The 26,768-nt window shown below is 40.6% G+C and overlaps 1 protein-coding gene across 3 annotated transcripts in view; it reads right to left on the bottom strand.

The window, feature by feature from the left end:
- LOC149318205 (fatty acid CoA ligase Acsl3-like) overlaps positions 1-26,169 on the bottom strand; it is a 66,683-nt gene extending 40,514 nt beyond the window's left edge. Inside the window, exons 1-4 of one of the 3 annotated variants that reach the window (XM_089509236.1) lie at positions 26,095-26,169; positions 2,992-3,084; positions 2,234-2,317; positions 6-430 (exon numbers count right to left, since the gene is read on the bottom strand). In XM_089509236.1, coding sequence (XP_089365362.1) covers positions 6-365 — 360 coding nt within the window. In that variant the 5' untranslated portion in view covers positions 366-430; positions 2,234-2,317; positions 2,992-3,084; positions 26,095-26,169. The other 2 variants (XM_089509233.1, XM_089509237.1) reach the window with 2 other exon arrangements.
- Positions 26,170-26,768: the final 599 nt, after the last annotated feature.

A 26,768-nucleotide genomic window follows, 5' to 3' on the forward strand; every position in this document is an offset into this window, starting at 1 on the left:
CATACCTTCTTAAAAACCTTTCCAGATGGCTGAATTTCATCTTCCTCCTTTAAGATTTCCCGTGTTCCCAGAAGATTTTTGTCCCTAAATTTGCTTCTAGCATATTTGAAAGCTTTGTCAAGTGTATCACATCCAGGATATAATACAGATGCTAAGCAATGCAAACTGTTAACTGATCTGTATGGACTACCTGGCTTGCTATTTACAGGTTTAGCTTTAATTTGCTTTGATTTGGCTATGACATGTCTTGATCCAGAAAATAAATACCATGGAACAAATGTTATAACTGTGTATAGCCAGATAACAAAGTTTATAATGTAAAGAAGGAACGGATTAATATCATGCTTTAGCTTCATTGCATCCATCTTTGAAGAGTGTATGCTATTCAGAGGAGCTTGATAAAGTTTATCACATAAAGATCCACAAAGTCCTGAAACAAAAGAAAAGAAAATCATCATCACATATTGACAGCACTTAAAGGTTGTAAAGTTGAAAAAGATGTTCTCATAAATGTTGTACATTTGATTTCTTGAACTAATATGGTTTTCAGTGTTATTATCTTCCAGATGTTTTGAATTTGGCACTCTAAGAAACCACAATCATCATCAATGAGTAAAGATTCTTGGGGATGACATCCAAAGTATGTTAACAAGCAAAGGTACAGAACCACAACTTCAGCATACCATTGATAAATGAGACCCTTGGTTTTGGGTCACAACACCTTTACAGACAGGCAGTTAACGAGCAGAATTGGGAAAGACATCCATTAGACCACGAGAGCCAGATTTGGGACCAGGTGTCAGTCATGGCTGCTGACAACAGCTGAAACTGTCATTGTTGGACCATAATTCAGTTCACATGTCACAAATGTGATCTTTCAAGCCAGTGATACGTATGGTGGTGGCCCATGGACTTGGCCAGAGGAGGGAAAGCAACTGTAGCCAACTGGCACAAATATGATTACGATCCCAACACACTTTGGATGCCAGTCCCCCACATCATATAGTGTGAGATGTAGTACTCCACAACCATGGCTCAGAACTATGCTGCAGAATTACATCCTTCTCCATAACTCTCTCATATGCAAGTCCCCTTGTCCACTTCCCAGCAATGATACCCAAATTGGAAAACTGTGGCATAAGACTTGATCTTCAACAATTGCTAGAAAATAAACTTGCCACAATTCCCACAATTTGAAGATCAAGACAATCTGGATGTCAGAGCACACCATGGATAAACAAAATTAGTAATTGGGACAGGAAAGATATAAGCAAAAGGAAAGAACAGGTGAGATCCTGCCATGTTGTGTAAGGCAGAGTTTGGGACATATATAGACATATCATTCATTACAATTCTACATGAAAATAGGAATGTTTAGACCATGTAAACCAATGGTAGAAAACATAATAGTCTCCAGAAGTATTATAGAACAGCTCCCATCTGTCCCACCTTACATGGCCAATGATACAAGGAATTGACAGGAGAATCAAGAATGTTTTCAGATGGTATCTGCATATGTTGGCTTACTCCTGAAATCAAGCACCTGGTGTAGAACTGATTTCAAACATTGTTTCCCCTTTCAATTAGGATACATACCAGGGAATCTATTATTGCCAGTAAGTGAGTACAGGGTTTCCTCTTCCTGGTATCTTACTTCATCACACATTCCAGAATTTAAATATAATGGTCTTAAAGGATACCATGAACAAATAACTCATATTGCTGTTGCTATACAGAGTAGCTCTGACCATTGTTAAGTGGGAAAACTTGAGATAACTTTTTTAAAAAACTCAAATTACACATAAAGGAGACAATCCAGTCCCACACCTCTTCCTGCCTCCTCTGCTAGTCATGCAGCTACACACACTGGAACGTTTCTTCAGCCTCTCTTTCCAACTAGTTATAAAATCCCCACACTCACACATGGCATGAAATGAAGAAAGTTACTTAATTTTTGTGATCTAGTCAGGTGTTTTATTCAAATACAAATACAAACATAAAATCTATGCAGTGTCTATCACATGTATTTTTAAAAAAATAATTGTGTGGGTGGTAAAAAGTCTATTTAATTCTTGAAAGAGGCTGCGAACTAAGCTAAAGGAAGACAGGAATATGAATGATACATCGGTCACTCATATTTCCACATAAGCCTTCTTCTTGAACAAAGATCATTTTTCAAACTGGGAAACTATTCAGAATCACAAAGAACCACCAACTTGTTCACACTGCTTACCAAGCCATATTGTTACATATGATATAGACTTTAAACATCTGCTTCATTTATTAGCATAACTTTCATGGACACCTTCTGTAGCATCTGTAAGAGAAAGAGTATGCTTTCAGATGGCAATACAAGTTCACATACTCTTCTGATGGAAGAGAATGCTATAACCTCAAAAATGTTTTTGCAATATTTGTAATATTAGAAAACAATTATTGTAAAATACCATAAGCTCTTTGAATAAAGTCTTTGTAAATAAATTATACTGAAACCGCAAATAGTATTCCATTTACATACAAGTACATTTTACTGTAACAGCTCTATTTATCCAAGCTACAACAATATTTAGCAAATGCAACGTACATTTTTACATATGCTCCCAAGTAAATAGGTTAAGAACTGTTACAGGCTATATTACAACACAATTTGGGAGTCATGTTAAACATGCCAGGAGTCTGATTAGTTACATTAAAGTTCTACTAAAGGAAAACAAGCTTGCTTCAAAAATAATATGCTTCAGTTTTAATTTTTAAAAAATAAAAACAAGTTAGCTAAATTTATGCACGAGTTCTGGGAAATGCCTTAAGTATTGCTAGACTTGATCCCTGTTACACAATGTAATCTGTTATTTCACCTGTTACTTTCAGAAGTATGCTTGTTAATTGGGAAATGAAAAAACATCCAGCAAAAATGTGTTTACCAACTGATCTGATAATCTTGTGATGAACAGTTGAACTAGAATAAAGCACAAAGCGTCAAGTCAAAGAAACCTTAAATGACTTCTCATTGTTGTGGTTGGTACTGATGGGAGAGCAGTTTCCAGTTTCCTCAGCTGGATTTGTCACAGGCAGTGCTGCAAGAACCTAAAGATGAAAAATTAAAACAAAATTAAACAACTTTTAAAAGAATTACAATTGCTACCCTTTCACCTAAATAACTGTTAATATTAACAAACTTTCCAAGTTGCATTACAATAATCTGATATTCATGTACAAATAAATATTTTGCTAGTTTGGAAGGATTACACCCCATAGTCCCCTGCACCATTTTAATTTTTAATGTAATAACAAGCACCCAGGGAGAATCACAATAAAATAAAAACTATCCTCTGTAATTAAGCAAATTATATTGCAAATTGGTTCCATGTTCATGCAATTATTGGACTCATTGAAGCCACCAGTATCTCACGTACGCTGTTTTCTAAGGGCTTGTCCACATGGGTACAATGGCCCAGGTTCTCTCCATCTTCGTGTCATCTAGTTTAATGGATGCAGGCCAAAATGGAACAACGAGCCTGATCCTGGCAGTACAGACATGGATGCAGAGCCTTTACCCTGGGGTAAATTAGCCCTGGTTTTACATTGAGTTTCTAAGAAACTCTGTGGCACCCCCCCCCCCCCGCACTCCCTACTTTATCAGTGTGCAAACCTTTTGAAAGCCCCACATCTGATGCAGTAATGTGGCATCTGGTCACATGGGTGCCACCAGATGCTCCATTTCCACATCAAATGCGTTGACTGGGGATGGTTCCCATTCTGGCAAGGTAAGGAGTGGCCCCAGGTCCAGGGCCAGTGCAAGAGCAGGTGTGTGACCCACCCATCTCTTTGCTGACCAAGGGACTACTTCAGGTGAGCACCAGGGATAGGATAGCAGGAGCTCACCCCATGCTGTCCTGCCCCATCTTTTCTGCTATCTTGTCCCATCTGCTCAGGCCCCAATTAATGGGTTAGAGATTTCTTGAAATGAACAATTCAGTCTTTGGTTCTCCACATTTAACTCCCTCCACCTCACAAGAACTTAGCAAACACAGTTTTCCTAACAGGGCCTGAATTCTGGATACTGGCACATTCAGCATCTTCAAGTGGCTTTCCTGCACAAAGCCAATGATGGCACAAAGAAGTCACAGTGGTCTGTAGCCTCAAATCCATGAGCCCATAATTCTAGGTTAGCACAAATTATAAACCAGAGTTCCACAGAATGTGGGCTTCTGTGTGTTGGTGTACACTTGAAAGTACAATGGCTAAACAAACCAGGAAAGCTTAAGATGTCAACCAAACTGAGATTCCTGATTTGTTGCTCTAAAACAAGCCAGGAGTCATAAACCAACAAGCCAATACCACAGCAATGTCGCAACTGTGCCAACTCAATTCTTGAGGGATCTACTACATTACAGTATACTTGGCTGAGTCAAAGAGCTCTCATAATGTCATTTCCCCCTGGAATACTGTAGGGAATAAAGTTGGCAGCTCCAAGACATCTATTACTAACCTACTTCCAAGACACCTAGCGCTTGCTACTATTGGACTTCACAAACACAGAAGTCTGTTGAGGTTTCTCAGCATAGAAAAAAGCCTACCAATAACAGCTAGTCCCTAAATCGGTAGCCAGACCTGGCTCAGTTGGCTGTACTGATCAGGGAGATATGTTTCAGCAGCCCAATAGATTTATAATCTCAACATTGCTCCATGATTCTCACCTGATATCTTTGAAACATCCCCCACTCCTACCCCTGTTTGACATAAGCTTGCCCTAGCTATGACACATAAGAGCACTATATGCAGGGATACCTTTGAAGAGTCTTCAGAAATTAAACCAGGCCCACAATACAGTGGCCCACCTATTAACATCAATTATAGAAATCCTGAGAGATCAGAGCTTATTATCAGTTTAAGGATGCCTCCTCAAAGGTACTGATTCTGCTTTCTGAAACATTAGACTCAGACAGCCTCTACAAACTAGCGTTATGCGCCGGTGTGGGGGCATGGCATATGTATACTGGCTGCCCCCATGCCAGCATCACGCCACATGCCCAACCGCACAGGGGGGATGTCAAAATGTTTGGTTGATTCACACCAAAGTAGTGCCGAAAAGTGGCTTCTTTTTGCGCTGTGGAAAGGCCAGATCAGGGCCTCGACGTATGGTTGCCCTGGCCTCGATCTGGCAAGGAAAGGGGTGTCACAGAACTGCCCCTTAGGGACCATCTGCTGACCTTTAAATGATCTAGGCTCTGGACATTCAAAGAAGCATCTCCTGTTGTACGTTTTCCTACAATCCCTCAAAAGAGACCTTACTTCAGCTGTACACACCATCTCAAACTCAAATTAAGGGACTTCTTGATGACTTCCAGATCTACAGAAAACACTTTCCAGAAAAATGTGCCACATCAACTTTCTTCCAACTTTCCACAGAATGCCAAGAATTTTCCTCCTCAGAAACATACTTACTGCTCAATTTGATCTTAATGATTTTGTATGAGCCATACGTACCTAATATTAGTGCTATTTCAATGAATTAGTTCCCAATACCATGTTTATTGTTTCACTGTGTTGTTTTCCCTTGACTTGTGCCACTGAGGACCAATATTGTTGTACAAGACACATGTTATGGAGCTACATTAAAAAAAAACTTAACATATATCTAATTAAATTCTGTCTTTTAAAAAATGAGATGTTTTTTCTTTTAAAAAATCAAGTATGTACAGTACACTTGATTATACAGTGCACCTTTCTTTTACGCGGGGAATCCGTTCCGCTGCCCCTCCCCTGCATAAAATAAATTGTGCATATGCTTGAGCCCCATTACAAGTAATGGTGCTCGTGCTCACTGCAGCGCAGCAGCACACGCATGCCACTGGCGCACGCACCATTGTTTCTTCCAGCACTGCTTTCAGCAAAGAGTTTTTATTCAATGCATGAAATTCCCTAAAACTATGTTACATGGCATGGTTACAGGCAAGACTTAAGGAGCCTAGGTACACTCAGCTCTGCAATATTTAGGTTGTTAGGGTCCTTCAAAAAGATTGGATACATTAATGGAGAAAACAGCTATTTGTGGTTATTAGCTAAAAGGACTCTGTATGTTCAAAAACAATACATTTTTAATTCAAATATTTTGATGAAAAGCCATGGAACATCCCATGCCAATTTGCTGGGCAGTGTTATAAACAGAATGCTAGATTTATTTCAAAGGCAATCCTGTTTTCCTTAACACCATTTACTTCAAGTTGCAAGGCAGTGGGTCATGTTTACAAGACTTAAACTACAGTATTTGCCTCAGCCTCAAACCAGAACACTGGAAATACCCATGACGACACTAAAACAGAAGTTACAGCTTCAAATAAAATAGGTACTAATTATTAAAACTAAATTATAAATTATTCAAACATATTCTTTTAACTCTTCATTTTTACTAACATACTAAAAAGTAATGGTTGAGATCACATTTTACAAGTTATTTATCATCATAAAGTCTGAGCATTTTATTTTGTGGTGTTGCTGTATAGGTATTACTACAACCATTTAATTATTCACTTGAATTTAGTTCAACTAATGGGGTTACTATAAGAATAGAGTTAGTCCTGGCATTCTATCATGCTGAGACTTTTGAATACAGCAAAGCTAATTGCATTGTAACAAACCAATTCAACTCATTAGTCCACTAATCCATCTTTACTATACAGTCAGTCATTTACTCAAATGTACAGAGCTTTGATTTTACTGTCTGCTTTTGCATTTACGCCATAACCAGTTACATTTAAGTAGTTTGCTGAAAATAAAAGTATGTTACAAGACTGCTTTGTCAGAACACAATTAGGAGAATACTGCACTACACTTTTTATGGTGCTGCTATTCCACTTTCACTGCTATAGCACTCTGGGATTTGCAGTTTAGGGAAGAGAATTTAGAATTCTCAGTCAGAGAGCTCTTAGACGTTACCAAACTACAATCCCAGAATGCCACAGAAAGTAGCCAGTGCAATAAAAGCGGAATAGCAGCAGTACAAGGGTGTAGTATGATATTCTCCTTAGTCACTATAGTTACCTGGGGGAGGGGGCAGATAGTGGATATAATGCCGAAATGTTTTATAACACCCAAATAAAGCAGAGAATTCCATAACATCTTTAAGACTAATATATTAATTATAGGATAAATTTCATGGACGGTAGCATGAAATCCAATGCCATAAAAAGTCTGCTAGTCTTAAAGATATGAAGCGTCTTTGCTGTAACAGGCCAAGATACCTACCTTTCTGCAAATAGTCAGATACACATTTTAACTACTGATCCACTATATCCATTCAGTTTTGAACCCAATATTTGCTAAACAGTGATTATGAGTGGCGATAACCCTTTAACCCACGCACAGCATCATAGAATCATAGAGTTGGAAGAGACCACAAGGACCATCCAGTCCAAACCCCTGCAATGCAGGAAATCTCAATCAAAGCATCCCCGACACCATCCAACCTCTGTTTAAAGACCTCCAAGGAGGGAGACTCCACTACACTCCGAGGAAGGAGTGAGTTCCACTGTCGAAAAGCCCTTACTGTCAGGAAGTTCCTCCTAATGTTGAGGTGGAATCTCTTTTCCTGTAGCTTTCATCCACTGTTCCAGGTCCTTTTCTCTAGAGCAGCAGAAAACAAGCTTGCTTCCTCCTCAATATGGCATCCCTTCAAATATTTAAACAGGGCTATCATATCACCTCTTAACCTTCTCTTCTCCAGACTAAACATCCCCAGCTCCCAAAGTCTCTCCTCATAAGGGATGGATTCCAGACCCTTCACCATCTTGATTGCCTTCTCCTGGACATGCTCCAGCTTCTCACTGTCCTTTTTGAATTGTGGTGCCCAAAACTGGACACAGTATTCCCGGGGGGGGGGGGGGGGCAGGCTGACCAAAGCAGAATAGGGTGGCGCTATTACATCCCTTGATCTAGACACTATACTTCTATTGATTTTTGGACAATGCACATCCAAAAACTGGTTTTGCTGCAAGCAGTCTGGGTGATATCTGGCACATTCTGCATCTGAACTAAGGTATTATAACCTTTAACTGGTTTGAAATTATATAACTGTTGCTCTGCGTCTTCATATTTCCCTTGATCTAGACACTATACTTAATAAAAACTTTTTTTATTTGTATCCCACTTTTTGTAAAAACAATGAAAGCGGCGAACAACATATAAAATCATATAATAATATACACAATATCCTCCTTAAAAAGAATTACAGAGTGAGATTAAAATCATATAAATAACATTAAAATCTAATGATCGTGGACAAAGTCATCGTATAGACCAAAAGTGTCCATGGTATATGGGAGTGATCGTTATGTGGGTGAGGACTTTATTCTTTATACTTCTATTGATGCAGCCTAAAACTGCATTGGCCTTTTTAGCTGCGACATTGCACTGTTGACTCATGTTCAAATTGTGGTCTACTTGGACTCCTAGGTCCCTTTCACATGTTCAGCCAGGTGCCCCCCATCCTATATCTGTGCATTTCATTTTTCCATCCTACGTTCAATGCCTTACATTTCTCCGTGTTGAATTTCATTTTGTTAGTTTTGGCCCAGCTTTCCAGTCTATTCAGGTCATTTTGATTTTTGATCCTGTCCTCTGGAGTATAAGCTATTCCTCCTAATTTGGTGTCATCTGCAAATTTGATAAGTATGCTCCCAATTCTCTCATCCAAGTCATTGATAAAGATGTTGAATAGCACTGGGCCCAGGACAGAGCCCTGTGGGACCCCACTGGTCACTTCTCTCCAGGATGAAAAGGAGCCATTGCTGAGCACCCTTTGGGTTCAGCTGGTCAACCAGTTACAAATCCAAGTGATAAGTTTCCACCACCACTACTCCATTTAGGGGGAACCTATCAGTCTGTAAGGGATCAACTGAGAGCAGGCTGGCCAGACGTCCTCCTTTTCCTGGACATTTCCTACATTCCAGCCTTCTGTTTTGGAGGAATTTATAAATGTCCTCCATTTTGTGCATGACTAAGAAGCATGCATTTATATTCCTAGCAGTGTTTTTACCTTTTATTTGGTCATGCCCCCCCACTGTTCTAGCATGTCCTACATTTTGCAGTGCCTTGTCCTCCTTTGTGGTTAGGACACTGAGATCCAGAACACACTGTAGAAATAACCCTGCTTTTAACTACTCTGGCTCAGTGCTGCAACCCTGGGAATTGTATGCATTTTTAATTTTTGCTCTGTAAATAAAAAATTTTTAAAAATTAAATAAATAAAAAATTAACAAATAAACATTTGTTAGAAATATAAATTTATAAATAAATAATATATAATACAAATATAAATAAAATTTATTATTATTATTATTATTATTATTATGTTGTTGTTGTTGTGGTGGTGGTGCCAGAGCATCCTTAATCGAATTATTCATTACGGCACACGGCCAGCACAAAATCATAAAATGTTTACAGGGCGCCAGAGCTCTCTGACGGAGAAGCTAAATAAGTCTCACAGAACTACAGTTCCCAGAATTCCCTAGCGCTGAGCCAAGGCTGTTCAAGCGACCTGAACCGATTATTCCTGCAGTGTAGCTGCACCTTGATGGAGCCCATTTCATGCCACAGTGTTCACCTGTTGCATGGGAGAAAGAGCCTGCAAGAGGGAGCCATGAATGGATGGATGGATGGATGGATGAATGGATGGGGAGAGATCCCACTCAAAGCCCGGCGTGGCGCCTGCCTTTCGGGCTCTGACCCCCGGAGGCTGGAGGGCAACGGCCTTTACCTGCGGCTCCTGGTGGGCGGGAGGGAGGGAGGGCAGCCAGCCTTCCTTGCTCCGTCCCCCCACCCACCAGCCGGCCTCGCCGCTCCCCTTCTGCAGCAGCAGCAGCAGCAGCAACCAAAGGGAGGGGGTTAGAAGCCTCGGAGGAGGAGGGTTGCCGTGGAAACAGACAATCCTCTTTGTGACGCGGTTCCACACCGGACATCCAGCATCCAGCATCAGCTGCTGGCTGCGCTCCACTGTCAGGGACCCAGGCAGAAAGGCCCTCCTCCTCCTCCTCCTCCTCGGCCGCTCTCTTCCTTCCTTCCTTCCACCAGCCTCCCCCCCAAAAGCCAAGCCGCCCTCAAAGCTGGCTCCTTCCACCAGGAGCTCCCGCTGTCACCAAGCTAAGCCAATGGGGCAAGTCGAAAAGGGAGTAGTCGTAGGGGTACTTTGGAGAACTGCCTGCATCCACACTGGAACAATAACCCGGTTTGGCACCGCTTTAACTGCCCTGGCTCAAGGATATGGAATTCTGGGAGCTGGAGTTTCCTGTTTGTGAAACTGAAGGCTTTCCTGGCAGGCATTCATGGGGGGGGGGGGTTGGGGGGGGGGGTTTCGGCCTACAAGGCCATATTCTAGAAAGGTTTATTCGTGATGTTTCACCAGCATCTGGCTGCCATCTTCAGATATATATATTGCAAGTATTCCCCAATGTTTCCCTATGGGCAATTTATTCTCCTATGCTTCCCTATGGGCAACTATCCCCCTATGTTTTCCTATTTGATTTCTATGCCACCTTTCTCCCAGAAGGAAACCAAGGCAGCTCCCAAACAAAAACACATTAAAAAGGTGTTACAATTAAACAATTAAAATGCATCTGAGGAAGTAGGCTCAAGCCTACAAAAGCTCATGCTGCCAATTTCTTTCAGTTAGTCTCACAGGTGCTACAAGATGCCTCTACACACTGATTCTACAGACTAACAATTCTATTCCTGTGAACAAATCTTGCCAAGAAAACCCCAAGATATCCCACGCCGCCTTTGGGTTGCCATAAGTTGGAAATTACTTGAAGGCACACAACAACAAAATTGCCAGCCTTGATTTCACCACAAACTACTCTGAATGACCATCAGGACAGTGACATCTTAACTGAGAACCAAAGAATGACTTCATGCTTAGCCTCAGGGAGCCCTGTAATCTGTCTGCAATTCAAGTCCCAAATTGCATCTTTGCACTGACATAATGGCATTACCTTCCCTCGTCTTCAAATGTTGCAGCCTCTACATGGTGTATGCAGAAAATGAGGCTGCAAGATTAAACCATGTTTAAATATTTGAAGGGCTGTCATAGTGAGAATGGAGCAAGCTTGTTTTCTGCTGCTCCAGAGACCAGCTGATGAAGCAGTGGATTCAAACTGAAAGAAAAGGGGTTCCACCTAAACATTAGAAAGAACGTCTTCACAGTAAGAGCAGTTCCACAGTGGAACATGCTGCTGCTTTGGAGTTTGGGAATCTCCTTCTTTGGAGGCTTTTAAACAAAGGCCATCTGTCGGGAGTTCTTTGAATGTGTTTTCCCGCATGGCAGAACAGGGTTGGACTTCGATTCTATGATTCTATTTATCTTGCCCCCACAAAGTCCGATTTAAGTCCAACATTCAGCTACAGCAGCTGGCATTCAGCATCTAAGGCAAATAAAATATGTAAATTTGAGTTCAGAATGTTTGCTTTGATTTCAGAATGTAAAGAAAGTGCACAGGTAAGATTCAGGTGTCAACACAATAGGTATTTGTATTGCAAACTGGAAGTAGAACCATATTCTCAAATGTGCCCTTGTAAATTGGAGTGGGAATAGTGTGGCCTTCCACATAAATGAAAAAAATATGGTGATCAAGAAGTGTCCTAATACTACTATTACTACTGGGGGGGGGGGGGGTATTGTAACTCTAAAAGCAAAGGATTTGATAACATAAAGCATGTTTTCTTTGACATTTTTATTATGTTGTTATGATAGCAGAGAAACTAACGCTAGCTGCCCCACAGAAACAGGAGTTCGGTGGGGGGGAAATCATCTATTAGACCTACCAATAGCACATTTATGAGTATATGTCACATTCTAGATGTGAAGATCCCAAAGTAGGTTTTAAAGATATACAAACTTAACATCTCTGTTGAACACCCTGACAAGTAAAATGAGTATTCACACTAAAAATGGTGTCAATAATGGGCTCTTTGCATATGCATTTTACTCTACAGTAAAGATTACATTGAGCCAGGTTTGAGCATTAGACTTCAACTGTGGAGACTCTGGAGGCCAGGGTTCAATTCCCAACTCTGTCATGGCAAGTCACACACTCTCAGCCCCAGAAAACCCTGTGATAAGGTCACAGTAAGTTAGAAATGCATACAATAAAAACAAAAGTCTGCATTCATATACTTCAGCATATACACTCATATACTTTCATAGCAGGTTATTATACTAATTGCCACATTTAAGTATCAAATATTAAGAATGCTATTATTCACTTTCAGCATTTGTAAACATACACCTCCATATTTGCTATCAGTAAAATGGCAATAAGCATCTTTGCCTCTATACTTTCTCCAGCTAAAAACAATAAATTCAACCAATGCCTTTATCCCAAATTGCACTTATAAGAAAAAGCTTTGCCTGGAACTCACTTGGTATAGGACAGGAAGTATCTACGGCCCACAGATGTTAGATTGCAACTCCATTAGCTGTAGTCACCATAAGCCTAATTATAAGGATGCCACCACTTGTAAAGACACACTGTTAGGAAATGTGGCAACCATATTGCTATAGACTAGTGGTCTCTTTTGTTGAGCGTTCTGCACCGACAAACCACCTAAAAGTCTTAATGCTGGCTCCTCCCTAATTTGTAATACTGCAATTTAGCTCTGGAAAACATAAAACCATCAATACTGTTCATGGCAGAAGGATCTTTTAATGGAGCATACTATTCTGTTGCCTTCTGTGTGTTTTAAACTGGCTTAAATTTATGTTTTTAATAGGGTTACTTATTTAACATTTTCAAAAAAACTTTTTAAAATTACAGTAGGTTTTTTTTACCTGTATTCTGTTTTTATTCTATATTGTAAACTGCCTTGAGTCTCATGCCAAGATAAAGGTGAGATATAAATTGAATAAGAATAGGTTTATTTTTAAAAACTGTGATTTAAGTGGCGAGAGGTGGTCTGGGAATAATTCCAAATGGACTGACAAAACATCTGAATGAAATAGTCATACAAAGGATCAGAATACTACAATTACTAAAATTGACACTATCTGAGAACATGACACTTATCTGCTGACACCTCACTGATCACTAGACTGTTGGATAAAATCTGAATTACTAATGGTCCAAAACTTCAGCCAGAACACCTGGTAGACTGTGAAACTGAGGAAGAAGACAAATAAGACTGTTCTTTTCCCAGAGGTGCTGGATTTCAGTTTGTCAGTCTTGGTATTTCATAATCTTTCCCTTTTCTTTGTCTTCAGTTATCCTCAACAATTGCCACACTAATAATCCAAATATTATTTTTCTCAACCACAGTTATGTTGGGCATATTATGTTCTAATTGTTTATCAGCTTGAATTATGAAGTCCCATAAGATTTTTACTTCACCATTTTGGATAACTTTTTCTAGCTTATGTTCCCACCAGTACTTTGCAGATGATAATTATTTTATTTCATTTGCTTGCATATATTCCAAGGTTCAATTGCTTTATCATGGTGTTTAGTGTGATCTTACTAAGGGCCTGAACAGACAGCCCTTTAAAGCCACTGCCTGGGTGGCTTTTGAGTGTGGTGTTCTGACACCGCACATCACAAGGCTCCCTGAAGCTGCCCAGAGTTTGGGAGGCTGCCCAGATGTGGCTTCATGACTCTCCAGAGGGGTGGTGTTTACACGCTGCATGATGCTGGAGCATCATGAAGCTGCCATGGGGTCACAGCAGGGCTGGCAAAGTCAGCTTTTCCTCAGCCAAAAAAGGAGCGGATCTCATCCGCTCCTTTTCCGGCTAGATTCAAGGCAGTTTGGGGCCACAGCGTGTGTCTGTGCAGCCCCAATCAGTCTTCAGAAGGGGCCTCTTCAAGCTGCCCCTTCCATCCCATCTTTTTCTCCCTACAAGAACTAATTAGGCAGTCAACAACTTGATCTTTTTCTTTACATACATGACATTTACTATCTGTAGTTATTTTTTCAACATTTCCTTGATTCAATTTATCTAGAGCACCTAATCTAGAGCTGCAAATATACATCCTTCAGTTTCTATTTTTGGTATCCTGTTATACATTCATTTTCAGATGTTATCTTTCTCACCTTTTCTTTCTATGGGTTTAATATATTGATCGTATAGTGGTTTGTTTTGCCAGACTTCAATGCTTTCTTTTGTGTCTTCAGCGGTCAATACATTCTCTTCATATAAATCTATTACCTTTTTTTCCTACTGCTTTCTTTGGTGTATTCTCACACGGATCTTTTCCCTTAAAAAACATGTATCACTTGTAATCACCACCACAACCACCAAAGCCACCAATATTATGTGGTAATATAGTCAATATAACTCTGAGGATATAAAAGTGGGACCTAAATCCTATTGTTAGCCCTGATTAAAGTAGAGCCATTGAGTTAATTGAGATTTACATATGTGTTAACTTACCAATCAATAATTGATTCAGATAATCTGCACTAACTGGAACTAACCAATAACATCTCAATGATGGTGTGCTGTTATAATTTCCTGGGTTTTTTTTCTATCTTGTACATTTTGTTTAAGTCCAAATTCCAGCCCTATACTGACTAAGTAGTACAAGCCAGGTATTATTGCCTAAACTATGTTTCTCCTGTGAAGTTTGATTTTAAGATTTTGCATGCTATTTTTTTTAATATACTAAATACTAGTAAACTACTGTATCTCATTTTTACATTGGATATCCCAGCTTCCCAAATATTTGCAATCTCCATTATGGTTAAAGCTTTTAATGATATTTCTATCATAGAGTTTTATTTGTTTCAATTCATTAATTTTACCTCTTTTATCGATAGCATGTCACATTTAGCAGTTCTACATTCCACTTGATTAAATATTCTTACAGTATTCAATTAGAATTCAGTTTCTGACAGTGGTTTTCCATACTGTTTTAAACCATTCAAATGCCAGAAATAGTTTATCTTTCAAGCTTGCTTTGACATTCCTTTCTGTGATGTGTGGTGATAGGTGCTCTGGGAATAATTCCAAATAAAACTGGCAAAACATTTTAATGAAATGACATGGATAGAATCAAGACAGCACAATCACAAAAAGTGGCACTAAACTGAGTGTGCCACATTACTTGATCCCTCTGATTTCTAGATTCAGATTCCTCATGCTCCAAATCTCCAGGCAGTAGCACTTGGTAGACTGTAAAACAAGACAGCAACAATAAGGCTAACCTAGCTACCATTCTAGAATGGAGCAGATATGATGTGCTCCTTACCTTGTCCTGAGGAATTATAGTGTTTATTACGTCTACCAGGAATACAAAACAGTCTAGTTGATCACCAGTATGTAAGATGATAAGGCTTTCCTTATTTTATTACTTCCAGGCTATGACTGTTAGGATGACTGGTACCCACCCCAGCACTGTCCATCCTAGCAAACAATTCCTAAACAAATGTTTGTACAGAATTTCACCAGAGCAGCAACATGGCACTATTCATCCAATTAATTCTTACTATCCGATAAACAAAAGTATACTCTCTCCAAAAGGAGGTGTCCTTTGGACCACAAATACATCAGTCTTTCCCTAGCTGTATTGTGTATTGTGTTTTAATGAAGCTATTTTATCAAGTGGACCACATGAACATTCTCCATGTGTCATTGACAGACACTTAAGAAGCCACAGCTTTGATTTGACAAAGGAAAACGTCCAGTTTCACTTATTATTGGTAGAAAAAATATTAGAGTAATAGAATATTACACTATTTGAGTGAATGAGAAAAGCAATGCTACCTCCTAAAGACAGCAAGAAAGCTTTTCTGACAGGAAAGCAGGAGAACACAAATATATTGGGTGAGGAGGAAACACATTCCTTAACCCGGCTGCACTTAGTGTGCACTAAGGATAGGGTTTTCTTAGGCAAGAAGTGCTCAGAGAAGATCTACCAATTCCATCCTATGAAATAGAGCCTACACCACCTGGCATTTATTGAAGCCACACAAGCAGACAAAACCTGGAAGAGAGAATAAGATGCAATACATGTTCTTCAAGCAATCCATGAGGGCAAAGCCCCTTGAATCCTCAATAAGGAAAAAGCCTCATACTTGCTCAGTCTGCAAAGCCTGCTAAATACAACTAAAAGTTCATATCACACATAACATATAATCAAACTATCAACAGAATTAAAAACATACCCATTTAAAAAAGGAAAAAGCTACAGATGATACAGACATTTTCCACTTGAGCACAGTACTCAAGACCTGCTGAAACAGAATACATTTTCACATTACTAAAGGATAAGTAAGAAGAAAGTTCCAGAACCTGCGAGCAGCCATCAATAAGGTCCTATATCATGTTGCTGCCAGATATTTCTGTGAGAGTAGTGAGACCAAAAGAAGCAGCACCTCAGAACATGGGCAAGCTCATCTGGGAGAATAGTCTGCTGCCCTATCCACAGTACAGGGCTTTACTGAAGCATGCCTCGTGGATTACAACAACTATGTTTCTATCACAACATGATCATCACACTTCTGTAATATTTGAGAGAGATGTGGGCATTTCAGATCTTATGTTGAATGCTTACTATCTGAACAAACCATTTATCTATAGTTCCTGAATGCATTAAATACAGTATGTGTTTTCCCACTGCTGAGTAAACTTCCAAGCCTTGCAGAAAGGAGTGGTCCCTATTTAGTGAAAAAAGGATAGGTCCATCTCTGCCATAACATGACACACAGCCCCAAGACTCGCATCTATTTTGTAATTTTCACTATGTTTTTTTCATGCAGCAAGAATGTAAATTGCTAACATATTTTGTAATAAGGTTACAAAACAATGAAAAACATTACTGAGCTTTTTAAACCTCATCAAGAGGGACAGATAACATACCTTACTTAAGATAACAACAGATACAATTTATCTTCAGAATTAGAGTATCATTGTTATTAAGGATCATTTGGTAGTTAACCAAGATTAACTGGATAAACAAAAGACTATAGTTGTCTACTCTGGATTCTCAGACATGTTGGGTCTGATAGCGACTGCACTGTAAGGAGGTGGTGGGAAGAGACGTAAGCCTTTCTTGTATAGCAACTAGGCAAGTAGGGCTTACTGAGATGGTGAGTCCATGTCTAGGCTCGTACAAGCATAGCTCACTTAACAAAGCTTTTGATGCAGGTGCTCTTTCATATAAAGTTTTTTTACACCTGCCCAGCCCCAACATTTTCCTTCTTATCCTCTATTTAGCTGGAAATTTTTTAGCAGTATCAGCATAGGGAGGATGATAAAGGAGGGCTGAAGTAACACAGATTTTTGATATCAAGTTGCAGCAGTGTGTCTGCAGTAGAACCTCCAATAAAGCTTCAGCTGGGAAAGAATAGGGTTCTATGTATAGCCAGCCCTACTGTAGTTGTGTGGGCCTGCCTACAACAAGCAAAGTAAATAGCAGCCTTTTCCAAAATCCCTTACTGAGTATGTGTGAACATCAAACCTGAGAGTAAATGGGAGAGCAGATAAGCCTACCTCAACACTATCCCACAAAATGTTAAAAAAGCATAAATCTATTAGTACAGCCACCAAAATGTAAACCATTAGGAAAATAGAGACTAGTGAAATAAAAAGATATGCTTGGATATATTTTGGAAGAAACTTTGATATGATCTCTAGGAATTTCAAAGTGTTTGCTTGCTTATGCAAGGCTTACCTGACCTAATTTTTCAATTCACATGTGCATATTATCAGTTTTGAATAAAAACTTTGCTGAAACACGTTGAACTGTTCTTTTCTTTTGTGATGTAGGAATCTATCCCTATTCATGTTATTTCTGCCTCTGCTACCAACCTTTCTGTTAGAGAAGTAATGTCCAAGAACATATCTCCTTCATTAAGTGAGGAAAACATGCCATGGAAAGAGGCGGGTAAGAAATTATTATTAGTATTAGTATCAGCACTAAGTGGGACTCATCTGTTTGAACAATTTCTTGAAGTCCCTTCTAGTCATAGAGACCCTTCCATCCCTATCTCCTTCGCAGCTTTGGCAGCCATTCATCCAATGTGGTGTTATGTCTCCTATAAGCAAAATACTGTATATGCTGCTAAATAATTTTTTTTTTTTTTGGGGGGGGGGAAGTCTGGATACAATAATTTAATTCACAATTTAATTCAAATTCCTAGTAAACTGCTGGACTTTCCATACACTTCTAAGGCATACAAGATATGTCCTGCAAGAGTGATAGCAAGAAAAATAAACTAAGATATACAAACAATTAACGATGAACTAATATGCAAGTTTTCTATCAAGACAGCAAACAAACCTGATCCATACATTTTTAATGTTGATAAAGAAGTGCAATCTATCTTTATGAATACAGTTTGGCCATGACATTCAAAATAATGGGGACCTGGGATCTGAAGAAACACACCAAGATTTAAATATTTTCTTTTTCCTCATTAGGAGCCAGCTTCTCTTAAGACACGATATACAGGTCATCACTTCTAACAAGTTTATTACATATACCCAGACTATCAAGATAAAATTGATGCATACATATGGTTATGATATGTATAAGCTTTGAAACAAGGAATGCAAAGGGCACAAAGCTATATGAACACACACCTGTACAAATTACAATTCTATGAATTACAGGTATGGAAACAGAGATAAACTTCTACAAGATTATAGTTGTCCTTTGAACAACTGAACAGACACAGTTTGTAGATCACATTCTTCCCCTCCTCTACAGATTGCAAATCCACTCCAAAAGGTTGGGGAACCCTCCAAAAGAGGTGCAGGTGATGTGCAGGGGGAGAGGGGGAGATTCCCACTGCATGAGCAGAAGGCTTCTTAAAAAATATTTCATTTGCTCATTTATGGGGATCTTTAGGATTGAACTTTTCATCAGATTTCATCCATAAAAATCTAATTTCTTATGAAATACTTGCTAAAGTTAATTCAAGCTACAGATGTAGACGGAGAAAGGATAGCTATCTGTACATATTAGTAAGTGTGCCATTAGATTTAGTTTCACTCTGTTTTGGAAAATCTAGCCTAGGTTCATATCTATCATTTATTTAACTGTGTTATACAACTTTTTCTGAAAATAAGAAATTGCCCAATTACTACAAGAATGCTGTTTTTGTAAATAAAACTGACTTGCTACTTTTAATATATTTTAAAATAATTGAGATAGGAAGTACTTTTATCTAGTAATTCAACATATTCTGGAAATATGTAATGAAACAAACAAGCTTGGCCAGTATACCAAATAAAATGAATATGCAAGCTTCATATTCATGCAATTCCCCCATCCCTTTAGAACTGCAAGGCTACAAGGAGATCTGAAGCTTTGGTTTCTTCTTCTTCTTCTTCTTAAGTAACAGCAATTAGTGTTATGTCTAGACCTGGATAAAATGTCCCCAGTCTTAACTACTTTAGTAAAACAAACCATGTTCTATGAAATAGGTGTATTCAATAAAAATGCTGAATAAGCCAGAGTTAAAATTAACCATAGTTTTGAATTCAAACAAAATGCTAAACTGCTCTTAACTGAAAACAGAAACGGAGACTTCCAATCTCCTCACAGCCATGCCAGAGAAGGAGGGATCACGTGAGTATACGGCTTGTGCAAGCAAAGCTAAACCACAGCTTAGTATTATGTCTGAACCAGGCCAATATGCATTATATAATGCCACTCAGAATCCTGTGAAATACACTGGGGTCCTTCCAAAGAAGTTGATGTTGAAAGTGTTCTGTGATGATCCAGTGTCTGAAAACACTCGTCTGTTCCTAGACATAGTCATATGCAGAGAAGAACCACTGAAATCATTGGTAAAGGTAAAGGCTTCATGGATAAAGGTTTCTCCATTCAGTTCAGCTGAGAGACAAGTCTAATGCAAACCATGCAGGGATTCTGTGTACATGTAACAGCACACTTAAAGCCATAGATTAAGACAAGTGATGATAATTTCTGAGATTTATATAACATTATCAAAACGTTCTCCTGATGCTACAAGAATACAATATTTACCACCACATAGGGCTTAAAGGGCAGTCATTCATCACCTCCTACTAAGAGGGGATATAACAAAAGAAATATTCTTAGAGAACATTTTGAACCTTGGAGTTTATAGAGTTTACTGTCCTTTGTCTTAGTACCCATTGGCCAAGAGAGGAGTGGCTTTTGCCTGCACTAAGATCCCCCCCAAACCAACTGAACTGCAATAAAGACAACATCGAATACAAAATGTAGACCTGTGACTCCAACATCATCACTTTTTCCCCTTCTACATGATTTTTTTAAAACATATTTTGCCTGATGAAGAAAAAAACAGCGCTTTGAAAGCTTGTATTATTCATTTTTTGTTGCATTTTGATTGGCAAATAAAGGTGGGGTTTTTTGTGCATTTTGGATTTTGTTTTATTTTGCTGCATGACCAGTACAGCTACCCCAAAATATGCTTGTTGAACCCTGGGAAACTGATTTTTGGTAAGGAGATTTGTTGTTTTCACACATCAACAACAATTGACTACTGTAAAGATCTGAAATACCTTATCACCTTCTGAAGCCACTTGAAGGTTTAGGACAAGGCTCGTGATTTGTATCTTTCTGGATCCTATTCCATTCTATCCCACTTCCACAACAGTATAAATATGCTTTATCCCTGAGGCCTTAACACCACTTGGCATGCATCTAAAGAAGTGGGATTTTATCCATGAAAGCTCATGCAAATAAAAAAGAGTTGGTCGTAAAGGTACTGTCACATTCCCCCCCCCCCCCGCCCACTTCCTTCCTCCTTTTTATGCTCCTGTTAAGGGTCTCTGTTTGCTTTCCAGAATAAGACTTTTCAGAACCAACTAACTACTGTAGACTCAAGAGAGTTTTGCTCATCATAAGAAATATATCATTACTACCACTCTTACAACTGCTTTTCATTTACTGTTTTGAAACTTAAAGAGACTGTGTGTTCTTCACTGGTAACATACCATTATCCCTTTCCTGTTAATCAACACACTGCAATATCAACAATTCAACACTTAAGAGTGCTGTAGGGCACCACAACCTACACTGATCTTCATATGACCAGGAGCTATCCCATTAATTTCAACAGCAGAGAACACTCATTGCATTACTCAGGCTGTGTTTGTAGAATGCTTTCTAGCCATGAGGCAAGTGGACTAACTGCCAGTTTCAAACTGTGCATGTATACTGGAACCTGGTATGCACACAAGAAGAAATGGACTGGGTTGCCTCCTCTCTCCTATTCTGGCTTTCCTGATAAAAGAAGCTGTAACTTATATACAGTGACTTTCCTGGGCCTTGATGACACATTTTTGTGTGCCTTCAAGTCGTTTCTGACTCCAGGCAGCCCTTAAGCAAACTTATTACAAGATTTGTTGAGAGGGGAGATTATTGGCCAGATTTGTTCAGAGAGGGTTTGCTTTTACCTTCTTCTGAGGCTGAGAGAGCATGACTTGCCCGAAGTCACCCAGTGGCATCACATGATCAAGTGGAAATTCAAGCCCTGGTTTCCAGAGTCGTAATCCAAAGCTCAAACCAATACACCACCCTATGAAATAGTGATCCGTAACGTTATGAAGCTTTTCTAAAATTCTCAATTCCTTACTGGAGGAAAAACCAGTTTCACAAAAGGTGGCAATTTATATGTAAAAAGAAGCCTCCAAAAAGAACACATCAAAACCTTCTAGAACTATGATCTGAAATCTTATGATTTCAAAAGCTATGCAAGGATGTTGGGATGCTCACTTGTGCACATCTTAGATAAGACACAGCAAGCTATTTGATCTTCCTGCAAGAAATTCCTGTTAATTCAAAAATGGCTTATATTATTAAATATTTCAAAAATATTTCCTAAAAATAAAACACAGCAGAAGAAATACATCCAAAGCTACAATTCACATGCAAAAAGTTGCTAATGATTTTATGTTAATCTACTTTAAAGGAATGGTCACCTATAAAACATGAATACTTACCATTCCAGCTCTAAGGCTGGAATTCCAACTCAATACCATGCTGGAAATGCAATTACAAATTCTATTGAAGTTGGCTGCCAAATTGCTGATACACATCCTATGCAAATCTATCTCATCAGCCAATCTTATTTCCTTATTTTATTATCGATTTGAGTCTAAATTCTTGCCAGCATAATTTCAAAGCCAATTTATCCATCAAGGTTCAGCTTTAAGAGTTATTGTGTTCACTCCACTGGTGGGTCGGTGTGTATGTGCATTCAAGTCACCTGTAGACATATGGTGACCCCATGAATTTCACAGATGTTTCCTAAACAACCAATGCTTAGAGGTCATTTTGCCAGTTCCTTGTTCCTGGCAACCTGGAATTCACTGGCAGTCTCCCATCCAAGTTCTAACCAAGGCTGACCCTACACAGCTTCTAAGATTAGACAGGATCCAGTGCCTTGAGGTTATTTAGGCCTCCACTAACTGAATTTCTCACCTTTCCTATCACTGTCTTTCCTAGCAGTCTCTTTTCTTTGGAATCAGAAAGAAGAAGTAAAACAGAATGGAGATAACTCCCCAGTTTCACATGCTGCTGCAACCTGATATTGGTTTTTATAAACATACACATTTTAGAGCCATTCACTCACACTATCCTCTACCATGCCACCTTCTGGCTATATGAGTACACAGGAACCTCAAATATCCAGATGACTGTAATAACAATTTATGCTCACTCCTAACAACCCCACACTTGAACATCCTCCAATGCCAAGAAAATGTTTAATATTAATGAAGGATATTTTAGCATGTTCTGCGCTTCTAGACAATTTGTGTTAATGAACGTATATTTTGCTGTTTTGTTTTTGGTGAAAGTTGCCCAACATGTGGTGAAAGAGAGAAGTCTTACACACTAGTTGTCATTTTATACAAAGCCACAGCCCAGAGTGCACTGTAAAAAAAGTAGTTTCCTTACTGGTTCAAAATAATTTACATTTAAAGATACACATTTAATTCTTATCTCCCACCATGATCATGTTAAACAGCAATTTCTTCTTTACATACTAAAGGAGAACTCACGTCTGGCCACACTGTTTACATTTATAGAAACAGGTGTGTTTCCCATTTGCTGAACTGTGTGTGTGTGCGTGTGTGTGCAGGCATGTCAGTACAGCTTGCAGATTCATCATAGGCCTTTTATATCCACCTTCTCCAACAAAAAATAGGACCTGTGCTTTACTTGCTAGATGAACTCAAAAGGAAGTGTGAGACCTTTTGTGTTTAATACAATAGCAGCAGAAATGTCTTGAGATCCTCCTGTGCTCCCAATAGTAAAATCCAGGGCATCGGAAGTTCCATATAATACAATTCCCTCCATTACATCTTTTATTTTTTAAAGGCATAGAAAGAGGGGAACAAACCCTTTTAGGATTGAAAATCAGTGGTCAAAGGTGACTGAGGCTGCATCCACACTGTACAAATGATCCAATTTGACACCATTTTAACTGCCAAGATTCAAGGCTATGGAATTCTGTGAACTGTAATTTTGTAAGACATTCAGCCTTGTCTGTCAGGGAGCTCTGGTTCCACAACAAACTACAGTTCCCACAATTCCACAGCACTGAGCCATGGCAGTTAAAGTGGTGCAAACTGGATCATTTCTGTGGCGTAGATGCAGCTCAAACAACCAGCAAACCTAAACCTATGTGCATCATCAAAGGACAAGCACAGCAGAGCTGCCTTCTGGGCCCAGGGTGACCAGAGGGCTGAACTGCAAAGGCACCAGCAAGGAAAATGCAGGACATTTATGCAATACAAGCTAAAAACACTCATAGAATCATAGAGTTGGGAGAGGCCACAAGGGCTATCCCGTCAAACCCCCTGCCATTCAGGAACACAGAATCAAAGCGCCCCCAGCAGATAGCCATCCAGCCTCTGTTTAAAAGGCCTCCAAAGAAGGAGATTCCACCAGACTAAGAGGCAGCTCTTACTGTCAAACAGTTCCTCCTAATGTTGAGGTGGAATCTCTTTGCCTATACACTTGTCCCTCCATATTCGCTAGGGTTAGGGGCACAAGACCCCGTGAATATGGAAAAACTGCAAATAACAAAAACGCCACGTTTTTACCTGAGAGGACACCTCTCTGGGAATCTCTAGGTCTCCAGTGCTCAACGTCTGACAGAAGCTGGCCATAGAACTGCCCTGGAGGAGCTACAAATGCCTAGTAGAGTATTCTCTCTAGGAATCTCTAGGTCTTTCAGTGCAACTTTTAGTTAAAGTTGATCACAGAGTTGCACTGGAGGACCTAGATATTCCTAGAGAGAACTTATTAATCAAATCTGTGAATAATCAAATCCGCAAATATCAAAGCCGCAAATATGGAGGGATGAGTGTAGTTTGAATCCATAGCTCTGGGCCTTAGCCTCTGAAGCAGCAGAAAATAAGCTTGCTTCATCCTCAATATGACATGCTTTCAAATACTTAAACAGGTATCACAATCACTTCTTAACCTTCTCTTCTCCAGGCTAAACATACCCATCTCCTTCTCCTTCTCCTCCTCATAGGGCACAGTTCCCAGGCCCTTCAGCCTTTTGGTCACCCTCCTCTGGACACCCTCCAGCTTCTCAACATCCTTTTTGAACTGTGGTGCGCAGAACTGGACACAGTAGTCCAGGTGAGGCCTGGCCTGTAAATCTATGCTTCTTGGCCATGCTCAAAATGGAGGACATTTTGACATCCCACCCTGGACAGAAGTCTGAAATGAAGGGTGTGTCCTGGAAAAAGGAGGATATGTGTTGTCACCTGGGACAGCACCGTTAAGTCCAAGCACAGGGAGCTTCCCTGCTGCCCAGACACAGAGGAGGCAGGTCACGCATTCAGCTGCCAAACATGGAGCGAAGAAGAAGCAGAATGCTCCACCTGAAGCCGGCTGAGAGAAAGGGAGGGAGGTAGAGACCTTCCCATTCCAGCCAGATTCAGTCCCAAGTGAGGTGAGGCAGCCTGGTTGGGCTTGAAGCCCTCTTCCTCCCCATAAAAAGGGAAGGCCAGCTGGGTGGAGTGAGTCTGGCTTTGCTCAGGATGAATAGCCACAGGCCACCTCCAACAGGCCTAGGCCTCAAGAGCCCCCTCCTCCCCTGGATGGCCTTTTCCAGGACATGTCCTACATTTCAGCCTTCTCTCTAAGAGGAATTCCATTAGGTCCTCCAACTGGAGCAAAGCTAAGAAGTGTGGATCTACACTGACAGGAGTGTTTTTAGCTCAGTGTGTCAGAGGTCCTCCTTTTCCAGGACATGTCCTACATTTCAGCCTTCTCTTCAGGAGAAATTCCAAAAGGTCCTCCATTGTGAGCAGGGCTAAGCAGCATGGATTTGCACTGAGTTGGGGGTGGGTAGCTTTTATTGGCTCATGTCCTCCATTTTCCTCCCTTAAATCTCCTCCCTTTTGAGCATGGCTGAGAAGCATGAATTTACATTGATGAGTGGGGGGTTTTTTTAAGCTTTTATTGGCTCATGTCCTCCTTTTCGTTTTTCCCCTTGAATGTCCCGCATCAGTATGGCTAAGTGGCATGGATTTACACTGACAGGAGTGTTTTTAGCCCAGGGGGACCAGAGGTCCTCCTTTCCATGACAGGTCCTACATTCCAACCTTCTCCCCAGGAGGAGAACTCCAAAGCATCCTCCATTCTGAGCAGCATGGATTCACACTGATAGGCGTGGGGGCTTCTTTAGCTTTCATGGGGTCCTCCCCTTCCTCAATGTCCATTTACATTCACAGGAATGGGGTTGTTTTTTCATTTTAAAGCAGCCTGGATTGGGTCGCGTCCTACATTCTTTCCTGAGCGCCCTCCATTTTGAGCCAGGGCAGGGAAGCACGAACTTACATTGATAGGAATTGGGGGGATGTCAGGTTCCTTCAGCTGGCATTGGGTCCTCCATTATCATTATTACTCCCCGGGAATGTCCTCCCTTTTGAGGGTGGCTCCTGGGCTCCTCAGCCCCCATGTGCTGGCCTTCCTTTTCCTCCCACTCCAAAGCTGCCTTGGCCTGGAAGACCCTTCCCCCAATAGGAAAGAAGGAAGGAAGCAACCCTCCTCCCTTCCTTCCTGCTTTCCTTCCTTCCCTCTTTTCCTCCTTCCTTCTCTGCCACTTCCCACCCGCGACCCTCCGACATACCGGTCCTCGCTCTGCCTCGCAGCAGCCGCCTTCGCCCAGCCGCACTCTCTGCGCGTGTGCCGACTAAGGCCTCCGCCAGTCAGTGTTCTAGCCCCAGCCTTAAGGGGGCGGGGCCGACCCCCGCTCAGCCAATCAGCGAGGGCCGTGTCGGAGCCGGGGTCCCGCCCCCCTCTGAGTCTCCGCCCCCTCCCGAGACCCCGCCCTCTCCTTCCGCTTCTCTCGCTGGCGCACCTCACAATCGCCGCCGAGGAGCCTCCTGATTGGCTGGCTCCGGGTGGCGCGCGAGAGGGGCTGGCTGGCTTGCTTGGTGACGTCCTATAGAGGGACCGTTAGTGGGGTGAAACGAGAGAGAGAGAGAGAGTGGCGCGTCCTGCCTTCTGCGCGTGCGCGAGGCGAAGCTGTACAAAGGTTACTAGCGGTCAGCCTTGGCTCAGGGTCACAGGCGGAGCCTCTTCTTCTTCTTGGGAGCGTTTGCAAGAGGAAGGCAGAGCGAAGGAGACCCAGCCTGGTCAATGGCTATAAAGACTCTGCGCCCAGAACTTCTCAGCTGAGCCACGATGGAGGAAACCCTCTGCCTGGCCCAGTTTGCTTTGTTTTATTTGTTGTATCCCGCCTTTCCCCCAAATTGGGACCCAAGGCGTCTTGGTTGCACAACTTGGGAGAAAGGCAGGATA

This window comes from Sceloporus occidentalis, unplaced genomic scaffold (assembly GCF_023333645.1).
Source record: "Sceloporus occidentalis isolate IW3139 unplaced genomic scaffold, rSceOcc1.0.p SCAF_2, whole genome shotgun sequence".
Taxonomy (NCBI): domain Eukaryota; kingdom Metazoa; phylum Chordata; class Lepidosauria; order Squamata; family Phrynosomatidae; genus Sceloporus; species Sceloporus occidentalis.